The 24,303-nt window shown below is 36.2% G+C and overlaps 1 protein-coding gene across 1 annotated transcript; it reads right to left on the reverse strand.

Moving 5' to 3' along the window:
• Positions 1-853: 853 nt before the first annotated feature.
• On the reverse strand, positions 854-24,302 carry LOC120631112 (cyclin-dependent kinase 5 activator 1). Its single transcript, XM_039900552.1, has 2 exons — positions 23,596-24,302; positions 854-2,013 (listed from the first exon to the last, which is right to left on the reverse strand). The coding sequence occupies exons 1-2, from the start codon at positions 24,295-24,297 to the stop codon at positions 1,633-1,635; spliced, it is 1,083 nt and encodes a 360-aa protein (XP_039756486.1). The 5' UTR covers positions 24,298-24,302; the 3' UTR covers positions 854-1,632.
• Position 24,303: the final 1 nt, after the last annotated feature.

Consider the following 24,303-nt stretch of genomic DNA (forward strand, 5'->3'; position numbering starts at 1 on the left):
AGCAGTAAGCCCGCTGTTCCTTAGAGTTCTCTTCCACGTGCTTTAAGAAAGCAGCCGATATTTAGGGTTCCTAAAGCGAGATCATTTGACTTTATATTTTCTTTTGAGGAATAAGAAATAACTCGCAAGGTTGGTAATAAAAGGCGGATGACAGACATATATTCGATTATATGTTTTTCGGAGTAAGATGGAGCATTTTCGTGACTGAAGAGGATTCTGCTTTCTAAGGCCTGCGGGCGAATATTTTCGAAATCCATTTATTATAAGTAGGCCCAATATACAGACATTTGAAATATCAAGTCTGTCTGATTTTAGTAACTCTAATACAGGCTGCCAAAGAACTCAGAAGATGTATTTCAATTTTTCAAGACAACGATTCATATACCAACTTGCAGATGTTAAGGACATTTTTGTGACATGATCCGTCCGCGTTTCTCCGAAGAATGTGGCAGTCAAGATGACTTCCTTCCCCTATATTTCTCAATGGAAACGTCGGAAAACGCCTTCTGGACGGATTGTCTTTTGGTTTCGGGCTCTTAACAATATGCCTTGAACTTAAATGTACTGCAACGATGTCACAGCATTCGTAAAAAACGGAATTACTTAGACACAGCCATTATAGTAGCATAATATGGGTTTAAGGAGCTTCTAATGTCATAACGTTTATGTCATATAAATCTAGCTGGTTGCTATTAGTGTTTGGTTAAGGTCTCGTAACCTATGGGGTACCTTAACCCCTACGTCACACGAATCACAGTTGCTAGCGTAAATTTGTCTCTTCATTTTCGCTCGAAATTAATACAACCAATCTAAACCGAAATCTTCTAATGGCAGCTTAGTAGATTTCTCTAATGGCAGCTTAGTAGATTTCATTTAGTAGTGCTATCCTTTTTCTACTCTTCCTGTTAGTTAAGGATACCACAACTTAATTCAATCTGCCATCCCAATTAACTTCGGACGTGGCCTAAAAGTAAACAATCTACGAGTATCAATCAAATAACTACATTTCCAAATTTCGTGACGCGTACAATTAGCTATATGCCTTTACACAGAAATCTAAGTAAGAGGATGGTAGAAATGCTATTTCGGTGCAAGACTGGCGGCCAGAAAAGCAGCGTTGACTATTGACTGAAATTAAAGACAATGAAGTGTTCATGTTCTGCGATGGGCGTCTTCCGGTATATGTGATCCCAGTATTTATAAGAACAGGACTTAAAGCATGAAATTGAAGCTCTTACCCAATTAATTAATGATCAATTATTAAAATAACAGATAAAAGCATCAAGCTATGGTAACTTTAGTACTGGTGGCACTGGTGAAAAAAGTCACGCACCTTATACATTTCTAATATCTTATATCATTTAGATTTCTGTGGTATACCTTTGGACAACTCGTAGACAACGATTGCCTTCGTTCAGACATACAATACAATCACACTCATTACTAGTATAACTGTACCTAGGTAGCAATTCGGTCTTATTTATTGTATACTTCAATTAATTACCTATACGTCTGACTAGTCGTCCATTTGACAATCGACGATTGACCAAGTGCTTCTATAGTTAAAAGCCGACATCAAACTCGACTGGGTCGGTCTGTCAGTGCTAGCCTAAGCACAGCGACCTCTGTGTGTCAGGCAGCCGATATAGCGTGTGGGGGTGGGGGTGCGGGGTGCGGCGGCGCGGGCGGCGGAGTATCCACTGCTCCGCAAGCTTTTAATTCGGTGAAAACTTCAGTAAAAAAGCCCGGTTCGGAATTAATTCTTAACATGTTAAAGGATAGTCTGTCAACAATTAAAAGGCATCGGTCCCAGAACTTGTCTTTGGAATCTTCGACTAGGAAAGGTTTTAAGGGGTAGGAGATCTCGTTGCCCATGTAAGAATAAGAGAGGTAGAGGCAGGTAAGCACGACGGCCTGGAGTTCTTGCGGACGCGCTATCCTCTCGCCGTCCACCAGCTCTCGGACTAGCATGTACACGAAGACCACGTTCGCTGGGTTTATGAACGCCACGTCCTGGAATGAGACAATTTTGTGGTCAATCTCTATATAACCTATTAAAAAAAATATAAATAAGTAAGAAAGTGCCTTTTACTAAATAAATATAAATAAATAAATAAATATACTACGACAATACACACATCGCCATCTAGCCCCAAATTAAGCGTAACTTGTGTTATGGGTGACTAAGATGACTGATGAATATTTTTTTTTTGTATAATATATACAAATAAAATAATATAATCATAAAATAATTTTATCCATCCCGTAAGGCTTAGCCAACATTTGCAATGCTAGCGCACAAAAATATGTTTCTTACTACATGACATTACTAATCGTTGGATTTCTTTGCTTTTCTCTCCCAATATGCATGGTTACTACATATAAACTTTCCTCTTGAATCCTTTGCTAGAAAATTGCATTAAAATTAGTTGCGTAGTTTAAAAGATCTAAGCGTAAAAACAGCGGGAGCTACTTTGTTTTTTTACTACGTATGTAATGACAATGATTGGTATTTGAATAAATTTGACTATGTTTTATCTTTTTATTAAATCCATTAAGTTGTCTCGGTAATATCTGAGAAACCGAACTCAGATATATTATAGACTAACTGTTGCCTGCGGCTTCGTTTGCGTTTTTTCGGTTATGCATCTGTCACTGTAACTGTGATATTTGTTCAGATCAGTAGTTTTTGCGAAACAGCATAAAAACATCCATACAAACTTTCGCATTTAGTAAGTAGTTATCAGCATAATTCTTTGTCAACTGCTGGGCAGATACCCTCCTTTTCATAGGCGTTATAGAAATATTTCGATTACCCACCACACTGCTCTAATACGGGCTGGCAGGTGATTGTTTTGACGATTTCGTGTCAACAAATCACTAGCCTGAATGGTTTATATATCAATATTTTATTCTAAACAAAATGACTAGTCCAAAGCTGACCCATTAGTCAGTTAAGTATACCAAGAAATGACCTTATTTTGTTTTATTACTTTCTTTTAACTTGAAGTGACTCAGAAATAGGTATGATATTGATCGATATGATAATTGTATTAGAACACAACATGTGTTCAGTAACAACATAAAGTAGGTCTTACTGAAATATTTAATGGTGCTAGGGCTGCCACCCGGTATTTTTTGTTACAATGTTTTAAGAGAAAAAACTTTACATTCAGTTTAGATAGCTAAATTTCTTAATGCTAACAACATGGCTGCAAGGTAGCAGGTCGTTCCGCTTTCATCTCTCACAAGATAGGGAAATTCTAAAGATTGTTAAACGGTAAAATCATGTTGAAATAATGCAATCTGCCGAGTTTCTGGCCGGCTCTTCGCGGTAGAATCTGCCTTCCGAAAAAGTGGTAGAGTCACCACAGATAGACTGCTCTGACGTTTCAAAAGTGTACTTAGGTCTACTTGAAATATAATACTTAATTTTGAATTTTTGAATTAATTTTTAGAAATACACATTAACTACGTTTCAAAGTATCGTAGTTTCTACAAATTACAAACATAGATAATAGACATTTCTAAAGTACTTACGTAATAAAAAAGGCTATCCTAAAATGTACAAGCTTTGAATTCATAGATCATATTGATTAAATTGACAACTAATAGGACTTAAACGTTTAACCCACTGCTATCCCAAAATTATGTGGAATTAACTATCTTCAGTGAGGGTAAATCTTAATTAACTGTTATAAGAATAGTATGTGTTATTTTTAATATTATCATCCGCGAGTATTATATCAAGTTTTTCATCCGTGTCAGTTACTTTTTTTTTTTTTTAATTCCATGGGAACCGTTTGTTTTCCTCTGATAAAAAGTAGCCTATGTTACTCTTTGCCCTAAAAACTACACCTTTAATTCTATGTTGAAAGTCAACTTGAGTGTTTGCTTAGTAAGGGCGCGAAGCCAGGACAAACAAACACACTTTCGCATTTTCAGTATCAGCTAGGATATTGTTATTCCTACTTGGTCCTACACAAGCTGTTGCCCGCATTAAGTCCGCGATTATGTAGTTTTTTTTTACAAATTCCGTGGCAACCGTTTGTTTTCTTGTAATAATGAGTAGCCTTTGATACTTTGCGTTTTTGCATTTAACTCAGTGCAAAAAATAAGTTAATTGATTGCTTGGTCAGTAAAAGAAGGATAGAAAACACACTTTTGCATTAATAATATTAGTTAGGTTTAAAGACGAGAAATTAAAATTAACACAAAGAAGTAGTAATATAGTTTCTAGTTAGTGTGATATATTATGAAAATTAAACTTAATTTGCTATACTCCGCGAAAAGCAGGAGAATCTGTATGGTGTAATTTATAATTTCTTCAATCATTATAGTAAATTAAGCTTAATTTTCATAATATATCATGGACTTCCGCAAAGTAACTCCTACTTCTACCATAGTTAGTACCATTCAAAACTAGTAGCTTAAACTAATAACAGCTTTTAGTAGTAAAATAAAGTAAAAGGTTACAAAAAATTTAAACGATTCTTTATGAGCTTATTTTTAAATATTTTAAAAGATTTCTCGCAAAATATCTCTTTAGGTACACCAACTTGTATAGTTTTACTGCCATACTTAGTTCTAGTTTCTAGTTACGATATAGTTAGTCCTATTAAAGCATGGATTCCCTCAATAAACAGCTACCTCTTAAAATCTTGCTTGCTTCATTCTTAATAGGAAAGCTCGTGGCAACCCTACGTACTTAAGTTGACAACGTGATGCCACAGGTACTAAAAACCTACCTACATACCTAATTATGTGCCCAACTTAGCAACTTATTATAGAGGTACTTTGCCAATCTAATTTACATGCCTAATTCTGTCTGAGACTTAATTAAATATACCTAAATATTAGATAATAAAGAGGTTAACTTTTTCTTGTGGGAGTCTTCGGCGGTCGTTAGTTACCACCCTTCCGACAACGACGTGACGCCAAGCGATTTAGAGTTCTGGTACGACATCACGTAGAAACCGATTAGGGATCCTAACCCCTTACAGGTCAGCCCTTAAATCTTATACTGCGTCATCGCTTACCACCAGGTGAGATTGCAGTCAAGGTTGAAATTTAGTGAAATAAAACCAAAACTATTTTGTACTTATCTAATAAGTTCTCTCAGAATGAGACTGCCTTGTTGAGCCAGTAGTTACCGTATTTAAGGAAACACGCGATCCTGCAGCGTGATTACGTATCTCACGACGAGCTTGCGACAGGCGTAAACCTTGCGATCTTTGCTGTTAACCGTCACTTTTGTATTTTTATTGTATGCAAAAGTGACGTTTGACAGCAAAGTTCGTCTGATTTACACCTGCCGCAAGCCTGGCGTGGGGTCGTAATACCCCTGCTCGTTTAATTTCCGGGACGGGTAAGATATTTTGGATATTATCTGTGAAGTAATCCCAGTGCCCGTCCCGATTGATTCAGTGATTAATTAAGAAAAAAAAAGATGGTTAAAAAATGGAAACGTACGCAATTTTCCATTTATATCCTATTTATTATCACCTCTTTGTCATTGTTAATTATAATTATATTTTTGTGTCTGCAAATAAATGAATTGATATTTATAAACGATAGATAGCTAACAGCATACCTAAAAGGTTTATGTTTAGGATGCTTTTTTGACAGGCCGTTATCAAATGGACGAGATAACTTTCAATATACGAATACGAATTGAATATAAGAAAAAATATTGTCAACTGTCGTTGCGCAAATAGGTTAGGAAAATATTTTGATAAAATAGTCAACTTACATAATAAAAGTTTGCGCTAAAATAAATAAGCGCTAATTAATTTAACCCAGGAATTCTCACTTAGGGGAGGTTGACATACATATCAGAATCAGAATCCCTCCGTGAAAAATTTAAAGAAATTGGTATACTTACGGTAGCCTCACAATACATTTATAACAATATAGTATTTGTAAGACAACATATTAGTCTTTATAAACAAAAAGTGGATATAAACAGTCGACTTACAAGAAATGGTCATAAATTAGTGACATCTGCATATCGTCTGCGAAAGGTGCAGAAGTCATTTGTGGGATTGAGTATACGCTTTTATAATATGATTCCTAAGGTAATTTTGGACCTACCAATCCATAAGTTTAAAGAATGTGTTAAAACACATTTATTACAGCGAGGTTATTATACAATTGATGAGTTTCTTAATGACAAGGTTGCTTGGAAGCATCCGGCTCCGCTTTCATCTCTCACAAGATAGAAAAATGAATGTTAAAATATAAAATGTAAATTTTTGATGTTGGAAAAGAGCAACTGCTGAGTTTCTTGCCGGCTTCTTCTCGGTAGAATCTGCCTTCCGAACCGGTGGTAGAGTCACTACACACGGACAGACTTGACGTTTCAAAAGTGCTTGTATTAGGCCTACTTGAAATAAATGAATTTTGAATTTTGTTTACAGAACCAAACCTCATTTTGGAAGGTCTATACCAGAGGTTCCTAAAGTACTCTTTCTCGAAGACCCCTTTAAGAATTATTGGTTTTGAGGACACCGTGCTGCTGCTGCTACATTTATTATTTTGCACATTCCTACAAACAGAATTTTACGCAATATGGTCATTAATTTTTTCTTAACAATTCTATCTAGCTAATAAGCAATGCTATACGTTACTTTTTATTGAAAGTTTATTACCTGCTTATTTGATACTAAAGATAGGCAAAAATTTTTGTTTTTGAAACTACATAACCGTGTACATTTTTATTGCACGCCAATGTAGCCCTCGAACGAATTTTTGGAACCACTGGTCTATACAAACCATAAACCCTTCACACAGCTATATTCCATAAGTGCTCGGCGCGGTTGAACGCAGAGTAAACAGAGAAAAACGAGAATGTGTACAAAATATTGTATGACAAATTAAAGACTTCGTCCGCATTTGTTGCGGTTTTTATTTTAATTACAAAAGCGGTGGAAAAGCGGTGATAGCCTAGTGAGTAGGACTTCAGCTTCACTTTCAGGGGGCGAGTTCTAATGAGTAATTACAGTGGTGTGTACTGTGTGTGTGTTCGTTAGTTAAGGTAAAAAAAATATATTGAGAAATTATTCAATAATTATTTTCATCATCATCATCATATCAACCCACTTCAGGGCACGAGTCTTCCCACAATTTGAAGGGGTTAAGGCCGTAGTCCACCACGCAGGCCCAGTGTGGATTGGTGGACTTTACCCGCTTTTGAGAACGTTAAGGCGAACTCTCAGGCATGCAGGTTTCCTCACGATGGTTTCCTTCGCCGTTGAAGCAAGTGAAATTTTAATTACTTTAAACGCACATAACATAGAAAAGTTAGAGTTGCGTGCTGGGATTCTAACTCGGCCCCACGAAAGTGAAGTCGAAGTCTCCTCTTCCTAAATCGTTACTTTATAACTATAACCTATTTCATATATTGGGCTTCTTGTGTCTATTGTTTACTTTGCGTTGGAATCATTTATATATATTTAAATCAAACTAGTAGATAAGTATCATTAAGAAAACCTAAATTCCATTTTTAAAGCGGACTTCTTCCGTTCGCTTATGTTTTCTCTTTTCTTATTTCAAGAAAGAAAGAATTGTCTATTGTCGATGACTACAATGGCGTAATCTAGGTACTATTCGTAGTTTGTACCTTATTCTTTATCTGTCAGTACCTACGCCCATTATGCTTGAGTTTTCATAAAACAATAAGAGAAATCGCATCACTCCCACGCCTTTAATTAAAATTTTTATCTCCATTTTTGTTTTATTCCACTACAAGTTAGCTATCTCACCTGTTGTTAAGTGATTATGCAGTCTAAGATGTAAGAGGGCTACCCTGTTAGCGAGCAAGGCAGTTGTAATAGTCTTTGTGTAATATAATAGTCATAACCCCGAATCCGTTTGTACGCGACATCTTACCGGAACGCTAAATCGCTTAGCGGCATGTCTTTGTCGGTAGAGTAGTAACTAGCCACGGCCGAAGCCCCCCGAGCTAAAAATTAAAGATATTTAAAAGTGTTATTGACGGCTGAAGCCAAGTGGCTTTTACTCATGACCTTTTTCGCGCGACGCGGCACAACACCCACGTGACTTAACGTAAAATTTGACAAAAAATATAAAAAAAAATGATAATACAAACACAAAATACCACAACTTGTAGTTGTAGCAAGAACCATAGATATAATATGAATGAATGTATAGGAATAACTTTGATTAGGCGTTACTTACTTAGACATTATCTTGTCCGTCGTTAGTGAAAACGGGCATTAGTTCGATAGTTTTTGAGAGAGAGAGAGAGAGATAGAGAGACAGAGAGAGATAGCAACTAAAAACCATTACATAATTGGTTCTTATAACAGTGGTTAAAGGATTACTTCACTATTATTTGGTTGCGTATTGATTAGCATGCGCCTTTCTTTAATGGCTTCTCTTTACAACACAAACCCCTTGGATCACGCTATGGCTCCATCTCGCTCTAAACAAACCCTTGCCGGGCACTTTACATCGTACGATATTAAATCAAAGAAAGAGCATGCGATGCAAGTTAATCCTATATTCCATATCTACTAATGTTATAAATGCGGAAGTTTGTATGTTTGTTTGTTTATTACTTATCTTGCTCAACGATTGAACCGATCTTGATATATAACACATGTAGCTTGGGGATAGACAAAGAATAATATTTATCCCGGAAAAGCTGCTGGTAAAATTAACGTAACTTACCAGTAGCCTTTCGGGATTTAAAAAAGATAAAAAAATGCTTATATTACCTATTTATGCATAGGCATAGTTTGCATACTGACTTAGGGCTCATATTATCTTAGGTAATATTCAGAATTTTTAAAATAAGCTAAAAACGCAGAAAAAAGAGCTCTCGTGAAAAAGCTACTATATAATAAATGCCTTTACTAATGTATGTGCGGTGTGAAGCGGTGACTCTCCAAAATTCAAGTTCTCAACGGTGTTTTAAGCCTACCAATCCGCTCTTGGCCAACGCGGTGGAGTGCGCCCCGAGCCCTTCAAATTCTGAGAGGAGATCCGTGCACTGTTGTGGGCCGGTAATTGGTTGATGACGACGAATGTATGTGCAAATTACATTTTGTGACGTCAAATATAAAACTTCTAGCGACATTATAAATTTAATAATAATTACTGTAACGCAGTGGGTATACACTAAATACTAATTCCTCTGCCTCTCACTTTTGCTTCCCAAAAACAAGCACAGAAGGAATAATGCGTCACGAAAATTAAAATATTTTTGACCAATCTAAAAGAACTTTTAGACAATTTTACTTAGAAGGTCTGCCTGTGAATAAGTCTTGGTAGAGCTTGGTACGACTCCTCTCAATAGGACAGTAATGGACGACGATGAGAGCTGGGTTTGTTAGGCAATGAACTCAAACTCCTAAGAGTTTAGCAAGTGTTAGTTAGGTTGGCAAGTGTCAGCACGGCTAGCAGCCGTGGGCAGTAAACATTTTCACTCATCATCATCCCACCGTGAGAAGGGGTTAAGGCCATAGTCCACCACACGGATTGAAGTGCGGATTGGGTGACTTCACTCAACTTTGAGAACATTATGAAGAACTCTCGGGGATGCAGGTTTACTCACGATGTTTTCCTTCACCGTTGAAGCAAGTAATATTTTAATTGCTTAAAACGCACATATCCCTTGTCACTGAATACTATCTTGGGGATATATTTTTGGTCTCCTGCCAATGCTGGCAACCTGGTAATATTATGTCCCAAAACATATTCTATTTACAAAATAGTGGGGTAGTGCGATCATACGATATGCAACATATCATGACGATATGTCGTGTCGTTTATTATAGTCGTACAGGGCAAACAGTATTCATTCACCAAAGACACCATAGGCGAGTATTGATTGAAGGGGCCGAGCGCCGCGCCACACCATCCATATTGAATGAACGTAGCTCCGCTATTTAGGGTGAAATATTATCCCATCACGTTGAGTGCCTTGAAATATTTAGGACAGTTCTCAGAACTCATTTTAGCTCAACCACGTAATTCTTAAGGTGCTCAGCTGAAATAAGGCTTAAAAAAATACTGTTTAGAATTTCATTAAGTACATCGCATCGAAAAAAAAAACATACAAAGATGCACTATTCTTTATTTTTATTTCAGAGTAAATAGTTATCAGCTGTACTGTATAAGTACACTATGAAGTGAGCATATATGAAAAAATTACACTCAAACGAAAATTTTAAACCGGGATTAGCTATTTTCTAAAATTTTGGGATACTATTAAAATGAAATGATATGTCTTATTTTATTGAAGCAACTAAATATTGCAAAAAGTTGTAGATTGGTCACGTAGAAAGTGTTGTGACTTTTTATTTTTGTAAATATCTATGATCTACGCGCCGGACTTCTTTATGAGCTATTTTGCATCTGCATTCAATTCCAAGCAGTGGCGTGCACAGGGTTTTTGACCAGGCCATGCATAAAGAAGGAAAATGGCATAAAATGGAAAAATCCTTCCCTTTTATGAGTAATACAAAATTTTTAGGGTATGCAGTGCTTTTGTGCATGTATGAAGTGCACGCCACTGATTCCAAGCACATATCTACTTGGGATACTTTTTTTTATTACGTGACGTAAGCTTATAGAAAAATCCTATTATAGTATAAAGGACTACGTAATCGATAAAAAACTTGGGTGTGAATTAATGCTTTAATCAGGTTGCTCTTCTAATAATTTTAAATGACAATGTGAGATGGTGATAACAAATAAAAACACCGGCTAAGTTTGTTGTGGGCTTCTTCTTGGACCAGGACGCGTTTGGAACCCTCGTAGCTTTTGTAGTAGGTTTACGAATATGGTTATCGCCATCATCTCACTATCGTGTAATTTTCATGCAATGTTAAATGTACGCATCAAATGGGCCTACTTAAATAAATATATGTTTTTGACTTTGACTTTTATGTTGGAGCCCGACTCAAAACTTATACACGTGCCGCGTTGACTGTGCTAGGTCATCTTATTATACTCGTGCGAACGTAATGGTCACCAATAGTTATAAAATAGTACCAAAATAACTTCATCGAAATAAATTAACGTGATTAGGATAATATCTATCTTGGACTCAGACCAGATAAAATTTCATAGATTGTAGATTACGGATATGTCCGTCAATAGATGCCAAACTAAATATTTTTCAAACACACACCCACTTCGAATCTTTAATACAATATCCTTGACCATATAATGCCAAGGTCTTGATATGTGAGTGTGAAATTCTAGAGCATTTATTGTCGTAGTGGTCGAAATTTTTTTTTTATTCCTCTACAAGTTAGCCCTTGCCTGTAATCTCACCTGGTGGTAAGTGATGATGCAGTCTAAGATGGTAGCGGGCTAACTTGTTAGGGAGCATGGTAGTCATACCCCTAATCGGTTTCTACGCGACATCGCACCGGAACACTAAATAGCTTAGCGCACGTATTTGTCGGTAGGGTGGTAACTAGCCAGACCAGACCAGAAAAAATTCAGAAATTGTAAATTCCCAAATTCCCCTGCCGGGAATCGAAACCGGGACCCGCTGCTTAAATTCACAGCGCTCACCGTTGCGCCAGGGAGATAGGTACCTTTGAAGATGGGCGACATCCATATTAGTTTTATAAATGCAAACGTGTTTGTTTTTTTTTTTAATTGAATGTTCTTCAGGCGTGTGAAGTTTACCGACGTAGACTTACCAGCGAGGTAGACTATGGCCTAAACCCATCTTATTCTGAGAGGAAACACATGCCCTTTAGGGGTTGGTAATGGGTTGTTATGGATGACTAGATGTGTTGCCCGTGGCTTCGACGGCGTTTTTTTGGTATTTTTTAGCCTATGTTTTAATCCAGGGTATAATCTATCTCCATTCTAAATTTCTGTCGAATTGGTTTAGTAGTTTTTGCGTGAAAGAGCAAATATCGATCCTTCCATCCTTTCATAGTTTCGCATTTATAATATTAGTAGGACGTTGTTAGAGAGTTCCGAACTCATTCGGAGCTCTCAACATGGACTTGACAGTGCAAACTTTCTAATACCTAAAAGAATTCTAGCATCTTGGGGCTTCAAGGTTCGTTGCTCTTGCGAACTACGTGCTCACATTTAACTTCCTAGATTCGTGTTATTGTTTGCGTTACAACTAGTTGACACTTGAAAGATTCATTATTATTGATTAGTAACTAGTTAGGAGTTTATTATTCTTTTTTTGAGTTAAATAGTGCATTTTACTGGTGTGTTTCCTTACAAATTATAGTAAATATTGTTAAATATGAGCTCAATTTGTGTGCAAATTGTTTCTGTGGCGAAATCAAAAAATAATTGGCGAACAACAGGTAAATTTTGGCATATTTTTTTTCTAAGGAAAAGAATAGTTGGAACGCGGCTGGTTACGACATAAATTACCAGGCATCATAAGAATTAAAGAGAGCAGAACTCAAAGAAACACTTGGGATTTCTATAATTACTTTTTAATTTTGGCAAACATTGCATAGAAACTTCTTTATCATAATTCGCGTGCTGACCTTAATCGTAGTATTGTTCAAAGTTTTGTTGATATTGTTTGTCATTTAGCACATCAAGAATGATGACTTAGAGATCATGACGAGTTAAATTTGTCCTTTAGGTAACTGGGCTTGCTCAAACTCAAAACCCTAGGCACGCCACTGCTTGCAATAAAGTTGAAAACTTTACAACAAACTAAAAAACAAACGTTATAATGACTATCTACGGTAAAAAAAAAAAGTATAATAAATATTAGACTAAAAACTATTTAAAATTAAGATGAATGAGTTATAATATGAAATAAAATTAATATTTTTCTAATAAGGAATCCAAATTTGTTACACGAAATGTCCCGATCTTAGCTTATGTGCGAAAACAAAATATTTTCTTTTCAGCCGTGTACTCCAAGTTAAATGAGGAAGCGCACACTGAATTACTCTTTACCATATTCCTTTTTCTAAACAAATCGTCAGTTTTGTTTAGAACTCTACGACTATAATAAATTCATATATAAATATCATTAAAACAAAAAGTAGGTAACTGTTGAAAAAGTTTTCCTGATTGAATTATTTTGTGTCTTACAATAAATAGTATTAAATACTACCTCGAGTAAGCCTTAAATCTGGAAAACCTATTAAGTTTTACTGAAATTGTCCGCGAAACTTTTCTTTTGTATTCGCAAGCGTTCACGCGAAATTAATGGGATTTTAAATAAGTTGTAATGTAAGCTTGACGCGAAAACTTTCCAGCTGTTTTGTTCCTTCCATCTTAATAAAATAAAGAAAGATTGCAAATGACAATGAAAATATCCTGGAGAGAGTATCTTCGTAGCGCCTAGGTTATTTTTGTTTTTTAATATGTTTAAAAATAAAATCAGTTTATTTCAGACCCATATACAAAATTTAACACAAAATGAATATAAAAGACAGATTTTAAAAATAAATAGATAAAGAAATAAAAAACAGTAGTTAATTAAAAATTAGAATAAATTAAGTTTCAATTAAAAATTAATTAAATTTCAATTAAAATTAAAATTAAAATATAATATAAATAGTCTTCATCATCATCATTACCATCATATCAACCCATTAATGGCCCATTACAGGGCCGTAGTCCACCACGTTGGCCCAGTGCGGATTGGTGGACTTCACACACCTTTGAGAACATTAAGGAGAACTCTCCGGTATGCAGGTTACCTCACGATGTATTCTTTCACCGTTAAAGCTCACTTGCTTATATATATAATTTAATTAAAACGCCGTAATTATTTAGCGTTCTATTTTTGTTCAAATATCTTTACAAATAAGTTACAATGAAAAGCAATTGAAAAGTAAATAAAAATACGTACGTTAACAAGTTCCCGTTCATATCTAGAAAGCAAAGGTCTTAATAGGAAAATAGCGTAGGAAATTTAATGATGCACTTGAGAAATGGGCCACGGTGGATTAAGTTCAGCAACGTAAAAAGGCTTTTCACATCATGCACGAAAAGGAATTTTTGTCTCTCGTAAATTAAAACTTATGAGAAAGGTTACGATGTAAAGCTACGACTTTGCTTCTAATTTTCATAGCTATACCGAAATAGGTACTAACAAAATTCTTAAAATTTCTTAAATATAAAAGTGTGTGTGTTTATTTGTGTGTGTTTGTTCTTTATATACGCCCCAACTGAGCAACCAAAAACCAACCAGCTTGATTTTTGGCAGAGTTAGTTGAAAGGACCGAGAGTACTATTTTTATCTATTTTACTACTTTCATCCCAGGAAAATAAACTTAAGTTAACTTAATTAACTTAACTTTTACTCACGATCCATGCAACTGGGTTGAAATATCGACAAATTCAAAATATTATCGTGGTATGTACCCGTTGAACTATATTTAAGAAATGTTGATTAACCACGAAAACCTTAGTTTGAAATACTTAAAAACTATTCATTGTAAAGTCAACATCTCCTGGGATGAGGATGCTCTGGTATCAGAGCGAAACGTGCGTAGAGAGTACATTACCGAAGTACTGTTTTTTATGGAGTATAAAGATTGAAGGAATTATAAATAACCCAATACAGACTCCCTCTTTCCGCGTAGTATATAGCAAATTAAGCTTCATTTTCATAATATTTTATGGAATTCCGCAACGTAACACCTGCTCATATTCAAATACTCAGTAAAGTGTTGTTAAGTGCAAAATACATCATACTGGCTGTATACGTATGTTAATACATCATTAAGTGCAATACATAATTAAACTGTTGCACGCTGTTACTACGATTTTTTAGAAATCCCGTGGGAACCGTTTGTTTTCCTGGGATGAAAGTAGTAAAATAGATATTCAAAATTCAAAATTCAAAATTTATTTATTTCAAGTAGGCCTAATATAAGCACTTTTGAAACGTCAAGTATGTCTGTTTGTAGTGATTCTACCACCGGTTCGGAAGGCAGATTCTACCGAGAAGAAGCCGGCAAGCCGGATAAAAATAGTACTCTCGGTCCTTTCAACTAACTCTGCCAAAAATCAAGCTGGTTGGTTTTTGGTTGCTTAGTTGGGGCGTATATAAAGAACAAACACACACACTTTTGCATTTATAATATTCATAAGGACATGATTTGTTCATTTTATGAATTACCAGAATTTCCTACATAAAAAGTACCATGAGACATCCTTTGTCTGTAGTATGGGAGCTATTTTTGTTCAAAACATCGGGAGCCGGCGATCTTTCGCCATTATACTATTAGTACGGATTGAAGTATATGTAATCGACTGTTTGTAATTGTAATATAATTTATTATATTTATATTCACATATATTATGTAAAACTTTATGATATCATATTTTTTGTTTTCGCCATCTCGTAATTTCTCCCACGTTGGCTAGTAGAAAATTCTTAAGTCCGTCTTTTGTAACCATTCAATTCAATTCAATTCAATTTTATTTATTTGCTGATACAGGTAAATAGGTGTTACAAGAAAAAAAATATATGCAGATCTTAACTTTACCACGCCAAATTGGCATGCAAAATATTTTCAGGGTAGTGTTTAAAATTTTAAATTGTTACTACTAGGTACAATTAAAATATTGGCAACTACAATGTTTATAATAACACAATACAATTAATAAAATAATAAATTACAATTAAGTTTATATGGGCACATGTCAAAGAAATACAAATAAATTAATAATCACTAACAAATGTCATTTTAAATATTCATCAATAGTATAAAAAGAATGTCTATTTAAATATTGAAATAACTTATCTTTTAAACATTTCATGTCGTTTATTAGTGGCTTAATTTCGTCAGGTAATTTATTGAATATTTTTATGTACCATGTTTTGGTGTGCAATAAACAGTTTAAAAAAAAGTATGAACCGTAGAACTCTTATTGTAGTAAATTAATTAAGACCCTAATCTTTAAGCCCATGAAAAACACAACCACCTGATCAGAGAAATGTAGTATTTAACAACATTTTCGATTGCCTTTTACTTCTGGGCCAATCTGGCTATCACTATATAAATGGCAGCTTAAATTATAGCCCCATTTTAAGCGTCAAATGTGACAGAATCTCTCATTACATATAGTTTTTTAGTAATTAAATTTTTAGCTCCTTGGACACTCGTATTTAAGTATGTTAAGCTTTACCGCTCCAAAATGGTTCCAATCAAAAGGAAGTAAAAACAAAGTGTCAAAAGTTTAGGGTCTACGCCACCTCTACGCCGAGTGTCTACGCGCTTCATGCTAACTAAGCGGAAGGCTAAAGCTCATATATATATATATGCTTTAGGCTTTCATTTACAACTGTTAATTTTGGTTACGTTTAATTTTATGTTAGCAACTTAAGTTTCATAAAAAAATGGATCTTCTTCTTACGGTGCCTCTCCGACTAGCGAAGGTTGGCAGTCAGCTTCGTAAATTCTTGTCTATCTTTCGCGAGGCGAAATAATTCTGCTGCACTCGCGATTCCAGTCCACTCTCTGATATTATGAAGCCAGGACTTTTTTCTGCGACCAACGCCTCTTCTTCCTGCAACCTTTCCCATCATAATAAGTTGAAGGAGCTCATATCTCTCGTGCCTTAGCACGTGCCCCAGATATGCAACTTTTCTGATCTTGATGGTGTGCAAAAGTTCACGCCGTTGGTTGACGCGTCGCAGAACTTCCTCATTGGATACTTTGAGAGTCCAACTAATGGCTAACATACGTCTGAATGTCCACATCTCAAATGCTTCTATGCGTTTCCTGAGGTCTTCTTTAATAGTCCAAGCCTTGCATCCATATAGCAGTATGGGCCAGATGTAACAATGCAGGAGTCGAATGCGCAAAGGGATCTTAAATCTGCGGTTGCAGAGTACTTTTTTCATCTTGGTAAAGGTACTTCTAGCTATTTCAATCCGAGACCTAATTTCCTGATCACTGCTCCAGGTATCATTAAGCCACGTACCTAAATATTTATAATTTCGCACTCTCTCAACTTTTTGGCCTGCTACCGAGATGTAAATGTTATCAACTTTATTTTTAGATATGACCATGAACTTGGTCTTCGAGATGTTCATCCTAAGACCAGCGTTCTCACTACACATATTAACTCGGGTGACAATTCTCTGAATATCTTCCAAAGACGATGCTATTAGGACTGTATCATCGGCGTATCTTATATTATTTATGTTCCGCCCATTTATTTTGACTCCGCAGTCTAGGCCTTCGATAGCTTCTGCAATTATTGTTTCAGAGTACAAATTAAATAGCGTAGGTGACAAAATACATCCCTGCCGAACTCCTCTCTTAATTTCGACATCCTTAGTCTCTTCATTACCAACCCGAACTTTAGCTCGTTGATTCCAATACAGATTCTGGATGATACGTATGTCCTTCCCATCTAGGCCTATATTATGTAGTATGGCAATAAGTCGATCATGCAACACTCTATCGAAAGCTTTTTCGTAATCTATGAAGCATAGGTACACATCTTGCTGCATATCTCTGCATTTTTGTATAAGAACCTGTATTGCAAAAAGAGCCTCTCTGGTGCCCACTCCCGCTCTAAAGCCGAATTGACTATCTGCGAGTTGTTCGTCGCACTTTGCTCTTATGCGCTCATGAATTATGTTTAAGAATAGTTTTAGCACTTGACTCATAAGGCTAATTGTTCGGAATTCAGCACACTTTTTTGCATTGGCTGTCTTGGGGAGTGTAATGAAAGTCGACGCTAACCAGTCCTTGGGTAAATGGCCAGTATCATACACAGCGTTTAAGAAAATTACAAGAGCATCGATGTTTCGCTCCTCAATCAGTTGGATAACCTATATATGAACATCATCTGGCCCACTTGATTTTCCCGTCTTAGCTCTTCTTAGTGCCTTTATAAAAAAAAATGGATATGGAAAAGTTAACAGAGCAAATATTTCTAACATCAAATCTGGTCATGTCACGCTATCAACATAACAATATCGATCTTTTCAGCGTAGCCCTTACAGATTCTGGGCATTGTAGGCACAGCTTAAGTGAGCAGAGTACTCAACAGATTGGAGTTGGTATAGTTAATTAATTAAAAGCCTTATTAAGGATAAAGGAACTTTCCAGATGGAGAGGCGGTGGCCATTGTTATGAAAATTCCGGAATTGAATTTTTAAGTACTCATACCAAGAGTTCATTAATTCAATAATAGAATCCACGTTACACGTGACCTTTTCTGTTGATTGAACTTTAGTTCTGCAGTCTACCAGCGAGAATAAATAATAATAAAAGGAATTAGCCTGTGGCTAAATCCTCACCTCCGTTGCATATATGTATTTACGAGCTGTTGCTCTCTTCCTATTATTTATATTTAGGCTATGTGTTAATCGAAGAAATAAGCTACATTCCAAACTGCAATCAAATTAGTTCAGTAGTTTTTGCGTAAAAGAATAACAAACATCAATGATCCATCCATCTATCCATACAACTTTCGCATTTATAATATTAGCAGGAAGTAGAATAGTAGCATAGGATATAGTGTGTATTTAAATGTTTTTATCTCTATGTTTCTAAATATGTATATCAATGTTATATTTTGCTCACTATATATGTATTTAACTTGTGTATGGGTGTGAAAGTAGGTATAATTTAATAAGGATAAAAAAATAAAGTAATAGTCGCCTAGTAGTCGAATTCCAACCACAATTAATTTAAATTATAACTTTGAACATTATTAAGATACGATATGATGATGACGAAATCATTACAAAAATGCTTGAACCGAATATAATCGGCAACAAAACGGAATAATTTGGCCGAATAAAAATAGTCGATAGGATACCGACTACGCTGAATGCCGAATACCAAACGAATATTTCGTGCACCTCTAATAATTACGTAACGCGTAAAACTTCAATTTGGTATATCACATTGACGAGTAGGTCAAACCCCTCTCTTTGTCTCGAGGGAGAAAGGGCAACATTTAAAAGCTAAGTAAAAAATCATACAACCTATATAATGGGCTGCGACCTACTCTTAAACTGACCGAAATCTCTAAGAAAACTCAACCTTCGTCAAGTTAAAAAGTTCTTAAAGAACAAAGTAAATGTTTTCGTCTAACTTTCAAAGATTAACTTACAATAAAAACAAAGATTAACTTTGTTTTTATTGTAAAAAATACTTACAGTAATCGCTTAACAAGTAGTCTAATCTAAACATGGCATTTTATGATTTATAATTATGTTTTTTAACCGACTTCAAAAGAGAAAGAAGTTCCCAGTTTGGAAGTATTTCTTATGTTTCTTCTTCACAGAATTAAGGACATACAGAATCCTCATTTAGCCATTATTGTGTACAGTGAAGTTCCCTCGTTTTTCCTAACGTCAAAGGTTGCCTGGAAGAGATTGTTTAAATGATAAGACCGCCTTTGCACGCTCTTTTTTCTATTCTAAGTTTCTTTTTTCTATTCTTCTATATACGAGTATGTGTTTACAACAAAATGTGTGTGTGCAATAAAGCTTTGAAACAAACAAATAGGTCTTCCGCCGTAGAGTACCCTCTACGCACGTTTCGCACCCGGAGCATACTAAGGAGATGTTGACTTAACAATGAAAAATTGTGTAGAGAGTACATTGCGGAAGATCTCTTGGTAAGGAGTATAAAGATTGTAGAAATTAGCAATGAAACCTTAAAGATTCTCTTGCTTTTCGTGGAATATGGCAAATTAACATTATTGTTCATTGTATATCATGGAATTCCGCAAAGTAACGCATGCAATGTATCCAATATTTAAATAACTAAGAAAACCTTTTTAATTTTTTACCTTTGCGTTACAGGCAACTTTTTTTATTGACAAAATTTAACTCAAATTAAGGATAACATATCTTTTCTCGCTGTGAAGAACTAAATAAATCTAATAATAGTACTTAGATATGTTGTTAGAACTTCATTTAGAAATACACACGGCACGGAAAGCGAAAGAAAGATATTTTCTTTTAACTAGCTGGCAATGCGGATTCCATGCAAACAAATGAGAGAGAATGAGTAAGGTTGCAGATTCCCTCCGCGCGGGGAGTAGCTTTACTTTACCGCATCATGCTACGTCACGAGGGACGGAAATACACTGAGAACACTTTTTAGGGTTCCGTAAACAAAAAACAAATAAACAATAAAAAAACCGTAAACTGAGTCCATTAATTTCAAGGTTTATTTGCTACTGGCTTCTGTACCTATGCGACATTGGCCACGGTTTTTTTTAATCCTACGGGATTTTTTTTTCTGTATACAAAATAAGGCCAAGATTAGTTTGGTTGTGTAGCAGTGCATGTGTAACTAAGGCTATATTTTTTAATCCCATAGGAATGTCACCAGGGTGATTTTGCTGGATAATAGCTCATGTCCATCACCACGACTTTGGCAATTTTTGTGTCAATTTTAATCAAGAGCATAGGTAAAAACAAAATATACACAAAACTTCCACGTTTATAATATTAGTAGGTGTATGGCCAATACACGACGAAAAGACAAAACAAGAGGCATTGCACCTTTTTTTTTTCTAATTATTTATTTAAATAAAATAAAAACAGAAAGACGAAATTTCAAGGGTGCCCCTACCAAAAAGGTAAATAATAGTAACTTTTGGGAATTCCCTTTCACATAAATTCTACTTAAGTTTCTTATTCCAATTGCCCTGATGTCAGAGTGAAACTCGTTAGAAGTGAAAAGCCTTCGAAAAGACGGTGCATTCATACTTGTAAGATACTACACAAAACCTCCTTGTTATGTGGTGTTGATGATATCACATTATTAGCTTGTACCAAAAATTTATCCTTCAGTCATCATCATCATATCAACGCTGACTCCATCACCCTCTGATCCTTCTTATGAGGCCCATAGTAAGCGATCACCCACCTACCACCCGACCTTCAGTAGGAGACAGGAGTAGACAATTGGGTATGATGAAAAGCATTTGGAAGATTATCCTGTTGTATGTTTGTCTTGCACTTGAGCCTCACAATTTCAGGTGCAATTGTGTGTCACATGATGCTTTATGTTTCACGGTAATGGTATCGTATACAGCTTTTTTGTACCAAGAACTAGCCTTAGGTGGTGAAACGGGAATATGCGTAACGATCAAAGCTTATATTCTTTAAAAAACAAAATACTCTTACGTCGGAGTGAAACATGCGCGTTGTTGGAAGATCTATTTGTAAGTTGTAACCATGTTAAAAATATTTTTTTTTTTTTTTTTTTTTTTAAATAACTAAAAGTAATAAGTGGCAATAGTGCATGACACAGAATCCAACACAGAATCGTCTGATATCCGTTGAATGTACGTTTACTCTGTTCTGGTAATATAATTGCAATATAGTTATATCTAAATAAAATAAAATAATCATTGTCTATTTTTTGTCTCATTTATAACGGATTGTTATAATCTAAGGGACGGTGACAACAGTATTAGTTCAAAACTGTGTTACAGCTATCAACGCCCACCTCCGGGTTTGCTTCGATATAAAAATACTAAAATCATACAACCTACAATTTTATAATGTACGTGTTCGTGTGCGACAGTGTGTTTGTGTGTATGTGTATGTGTATGTGTGTGCGTGTGTGTGTGTATGCGTGTGTGTATGTGTGTGTATGTGAGTGCATGTGAAATCTTAATGTTTGCTGAATTAAATTAACTTATGTTACTTGTTAGCTCTAGCCAGGAAGTTTATTTGGGCTGCATCTCTAAAGACATCATTCATTAAATAGCAATTTAGCCCTGCTCTTATTAAGAGATAGCGAAACGAACCGTCCTGCATTCTTACCTTAAGATATGATTTATAAAGGTTTTGGAACATATATTATTATAATCACAAGGTTCACAATTCACAGAAAAAATTGTTAATGTTTGTCAAAATGTTTTGCTGTGTGAACGTTTGTTGCTACACAATTTCTAATACAGGTGTCCCAAGTAAGTATATCGACCCATTACCACTCTACTGTAGGGCACGGGTCTCCTCCGACAATGAGATGGGGTTAGGCCGTAGTCCACCACGTTGTCCCAGTGCGGATTGGTGGACTCCACATACCTTTGAGAACAATATGTAGAACTCTCAGGCATTCAGGTTTCCTCACGATGCTTTCCTTTACCGTCGAAGCAAGTGATATTTTTAATTACTTAAAACGCAAAAGAAAAGTTAGAGGTGCTGCGTGCATAACTTAGAAAAGTAAAAGTAAGATTCGAACTCGGCCTTCCGAAACCGAGCTCCTACCCACTGCGCTATCACCGCTTCCCAAGTGTACTAAGTATACGAATAACACATAATTTTAGCTAATAAATAAATAAAGAAAGCAATCAGTCTAAAGTGACTCATTTTAAACGGGACCTTTGTAAAGAACATCGAAACTACAATGTTTTCTACTATATGCAGTTAAAAACTACAGTCGCTATTAGAGGTACGTGAATCAGGGCTTTATAATTGGCAAAGCACTCAAGATACGGGTCAAGTTCTGCCGGTTCCGAAATTTTTATATACATTTGAAATTTATATATGTGAAATATTTTCCATTCCATCAATGTTATTGTCAAAACGTGTCCGCGCAAAATAAGATTTCGCTCACTATTTGGGTGCCTATTTTCGTTACTCTGCTATATTTATATCCCATGTTAACCTCTGGAAAAGCAATACAAATGGCGGAATATCTTTTAAGGTATTATAGGTTAATTCAATACTTTTTATGCTAGTTTTTGTTAATTGATCGAAGACCTTAACTGTTTCAATTGCAATTAGTTTATGTAAATAAATGTATGTGAAAAGTACCTGCTTATTTAATAAAGCTATTCAGCTTATTAGAAGCAAGGTCGCATTACAATTACACTAACACAGCGTACAGAGGTTATAATTACCATCCACAACTGTAACAGCGTATAAAAATGTGTTCACAACGCCCTGAAAATGATGCCCCTACAGAAAGAATCGATAACATGCAGACAATTTGGGAACCCTGTCAAAGTGAATGCCCATCCAATCACAACAACGGAATCTGTGTTAAGTAACCGAACCGAACTGAACTGAACTTTCAGGCTGACAATGCTACGGTTCTAAATTGAATATAGTTGAATTGAATTCTAAAGATGGAAATTATTAATTTAGTAATGGACGCAAACATGTTATCGAATATGTATTCGTAGCAGAACTATTACCTTATTTGTAAATTTTAATTCATCTTTAGATTATTATTAAGTATCTTTAGGGCCTATTCACCACTATTATAAGAAGTGTCCAATCTTTTATTCCCAAATTTTGTCTTTGTTACTTGACATAATGTAAGAAAGTGAAAAAACTTACGTTTAGGCTAGCCAAAACTAGTCAGAAGGTGGTGAAACAGGCTCTGAAGACAAACAATACTAATCTATGGAAGATTTACAACTAACGACTAATCTATGAATGAAAGAATACGCCCCAGAAATAATAAAAATAAAAATGTAACAGATGATAATCCAAGTTTGCGCCAGTTACAATACTTCAAACTTAGAACTTTTAGCTTCAGTATTCAATTGAACTGCACTCTATTTAGAACTTTAAGGTATTTAATAAAGTTATGAAACAACAAATTGTTGTTTTAGTTGTGTACAATACAATGCGCAGATCCAAAAAGTGCATGTGTTTACCTGCCATCCTTGCAGGAGCAGCGAGCGGTCGACCGTCCGCAGCCACATGACTGCGTCGCCCGCCTGGAAGTCGCGCAAGCGGTGACAGCGCGTGTGCAAGAACAGCCCCAGGCACTTTAGCAGCTCCGACGTCGACGCCTGGATAACGGTCTTGCGCGGAGCTGAAACGGCTGTACCCACCGCGCTGGTGGGCAGCTTCTCCGCGTAGCACACGTTGTTGTTCAACGCGTTGGTACGCACTACCTCCGCGGGCGGCGGGAGCGGTACCACGGGCGCCCGGGCGTATATCGCACCTCCAACGCTCACATTCTTGTTGCGATCGAGCGGCGCATTGTCCGTGAGTGGCGCCCGAAACGTCGAGACACTCTTGCTCTTGCATTCTAACTTCTTCTTGTTGTTATTCGCGGTGGAGAACCTCTTCCAGGAGAGCGCGTTGATGAACAGCGAGTGCTTCTTGAGGTTCTTCTCCAGGGCGGTTTTCTCGGAAATGATCTTGGCGGCGTCGTCGAGGGTGGCGCGGCGCTCGTCGCGCGGGGCGTCGCGGTTCTCGCGGTTCTTGGCGTTGTTGAGTCGCTCGTAGGAGTAGGCGAGCGCGGCGCGGTCGGGCGGCGGGGCGGCGGCGGGCGGGCGCCGCTCGCGCGGGCTGAAGCTCAGCACGGTGCCCATGAGGCCCGCGCGCGTGGGTCCGCTAGGTGCCCGCATGCATCG

This window comes from Pararge aegeria, chromosome 17, assembly GCF_905163445.1.
Source record: "Pararge aegeria chromosome 17, ilParAegt1.1, whole genome shotgun sequence".
NCBI classification, from domain to species: domain Eukaryota; kingdom Metazoa; phylum Arthropoda; class Insecta; order Lepidoptera; family Nymphalidae; genus Pararge; species Pararge aegeria.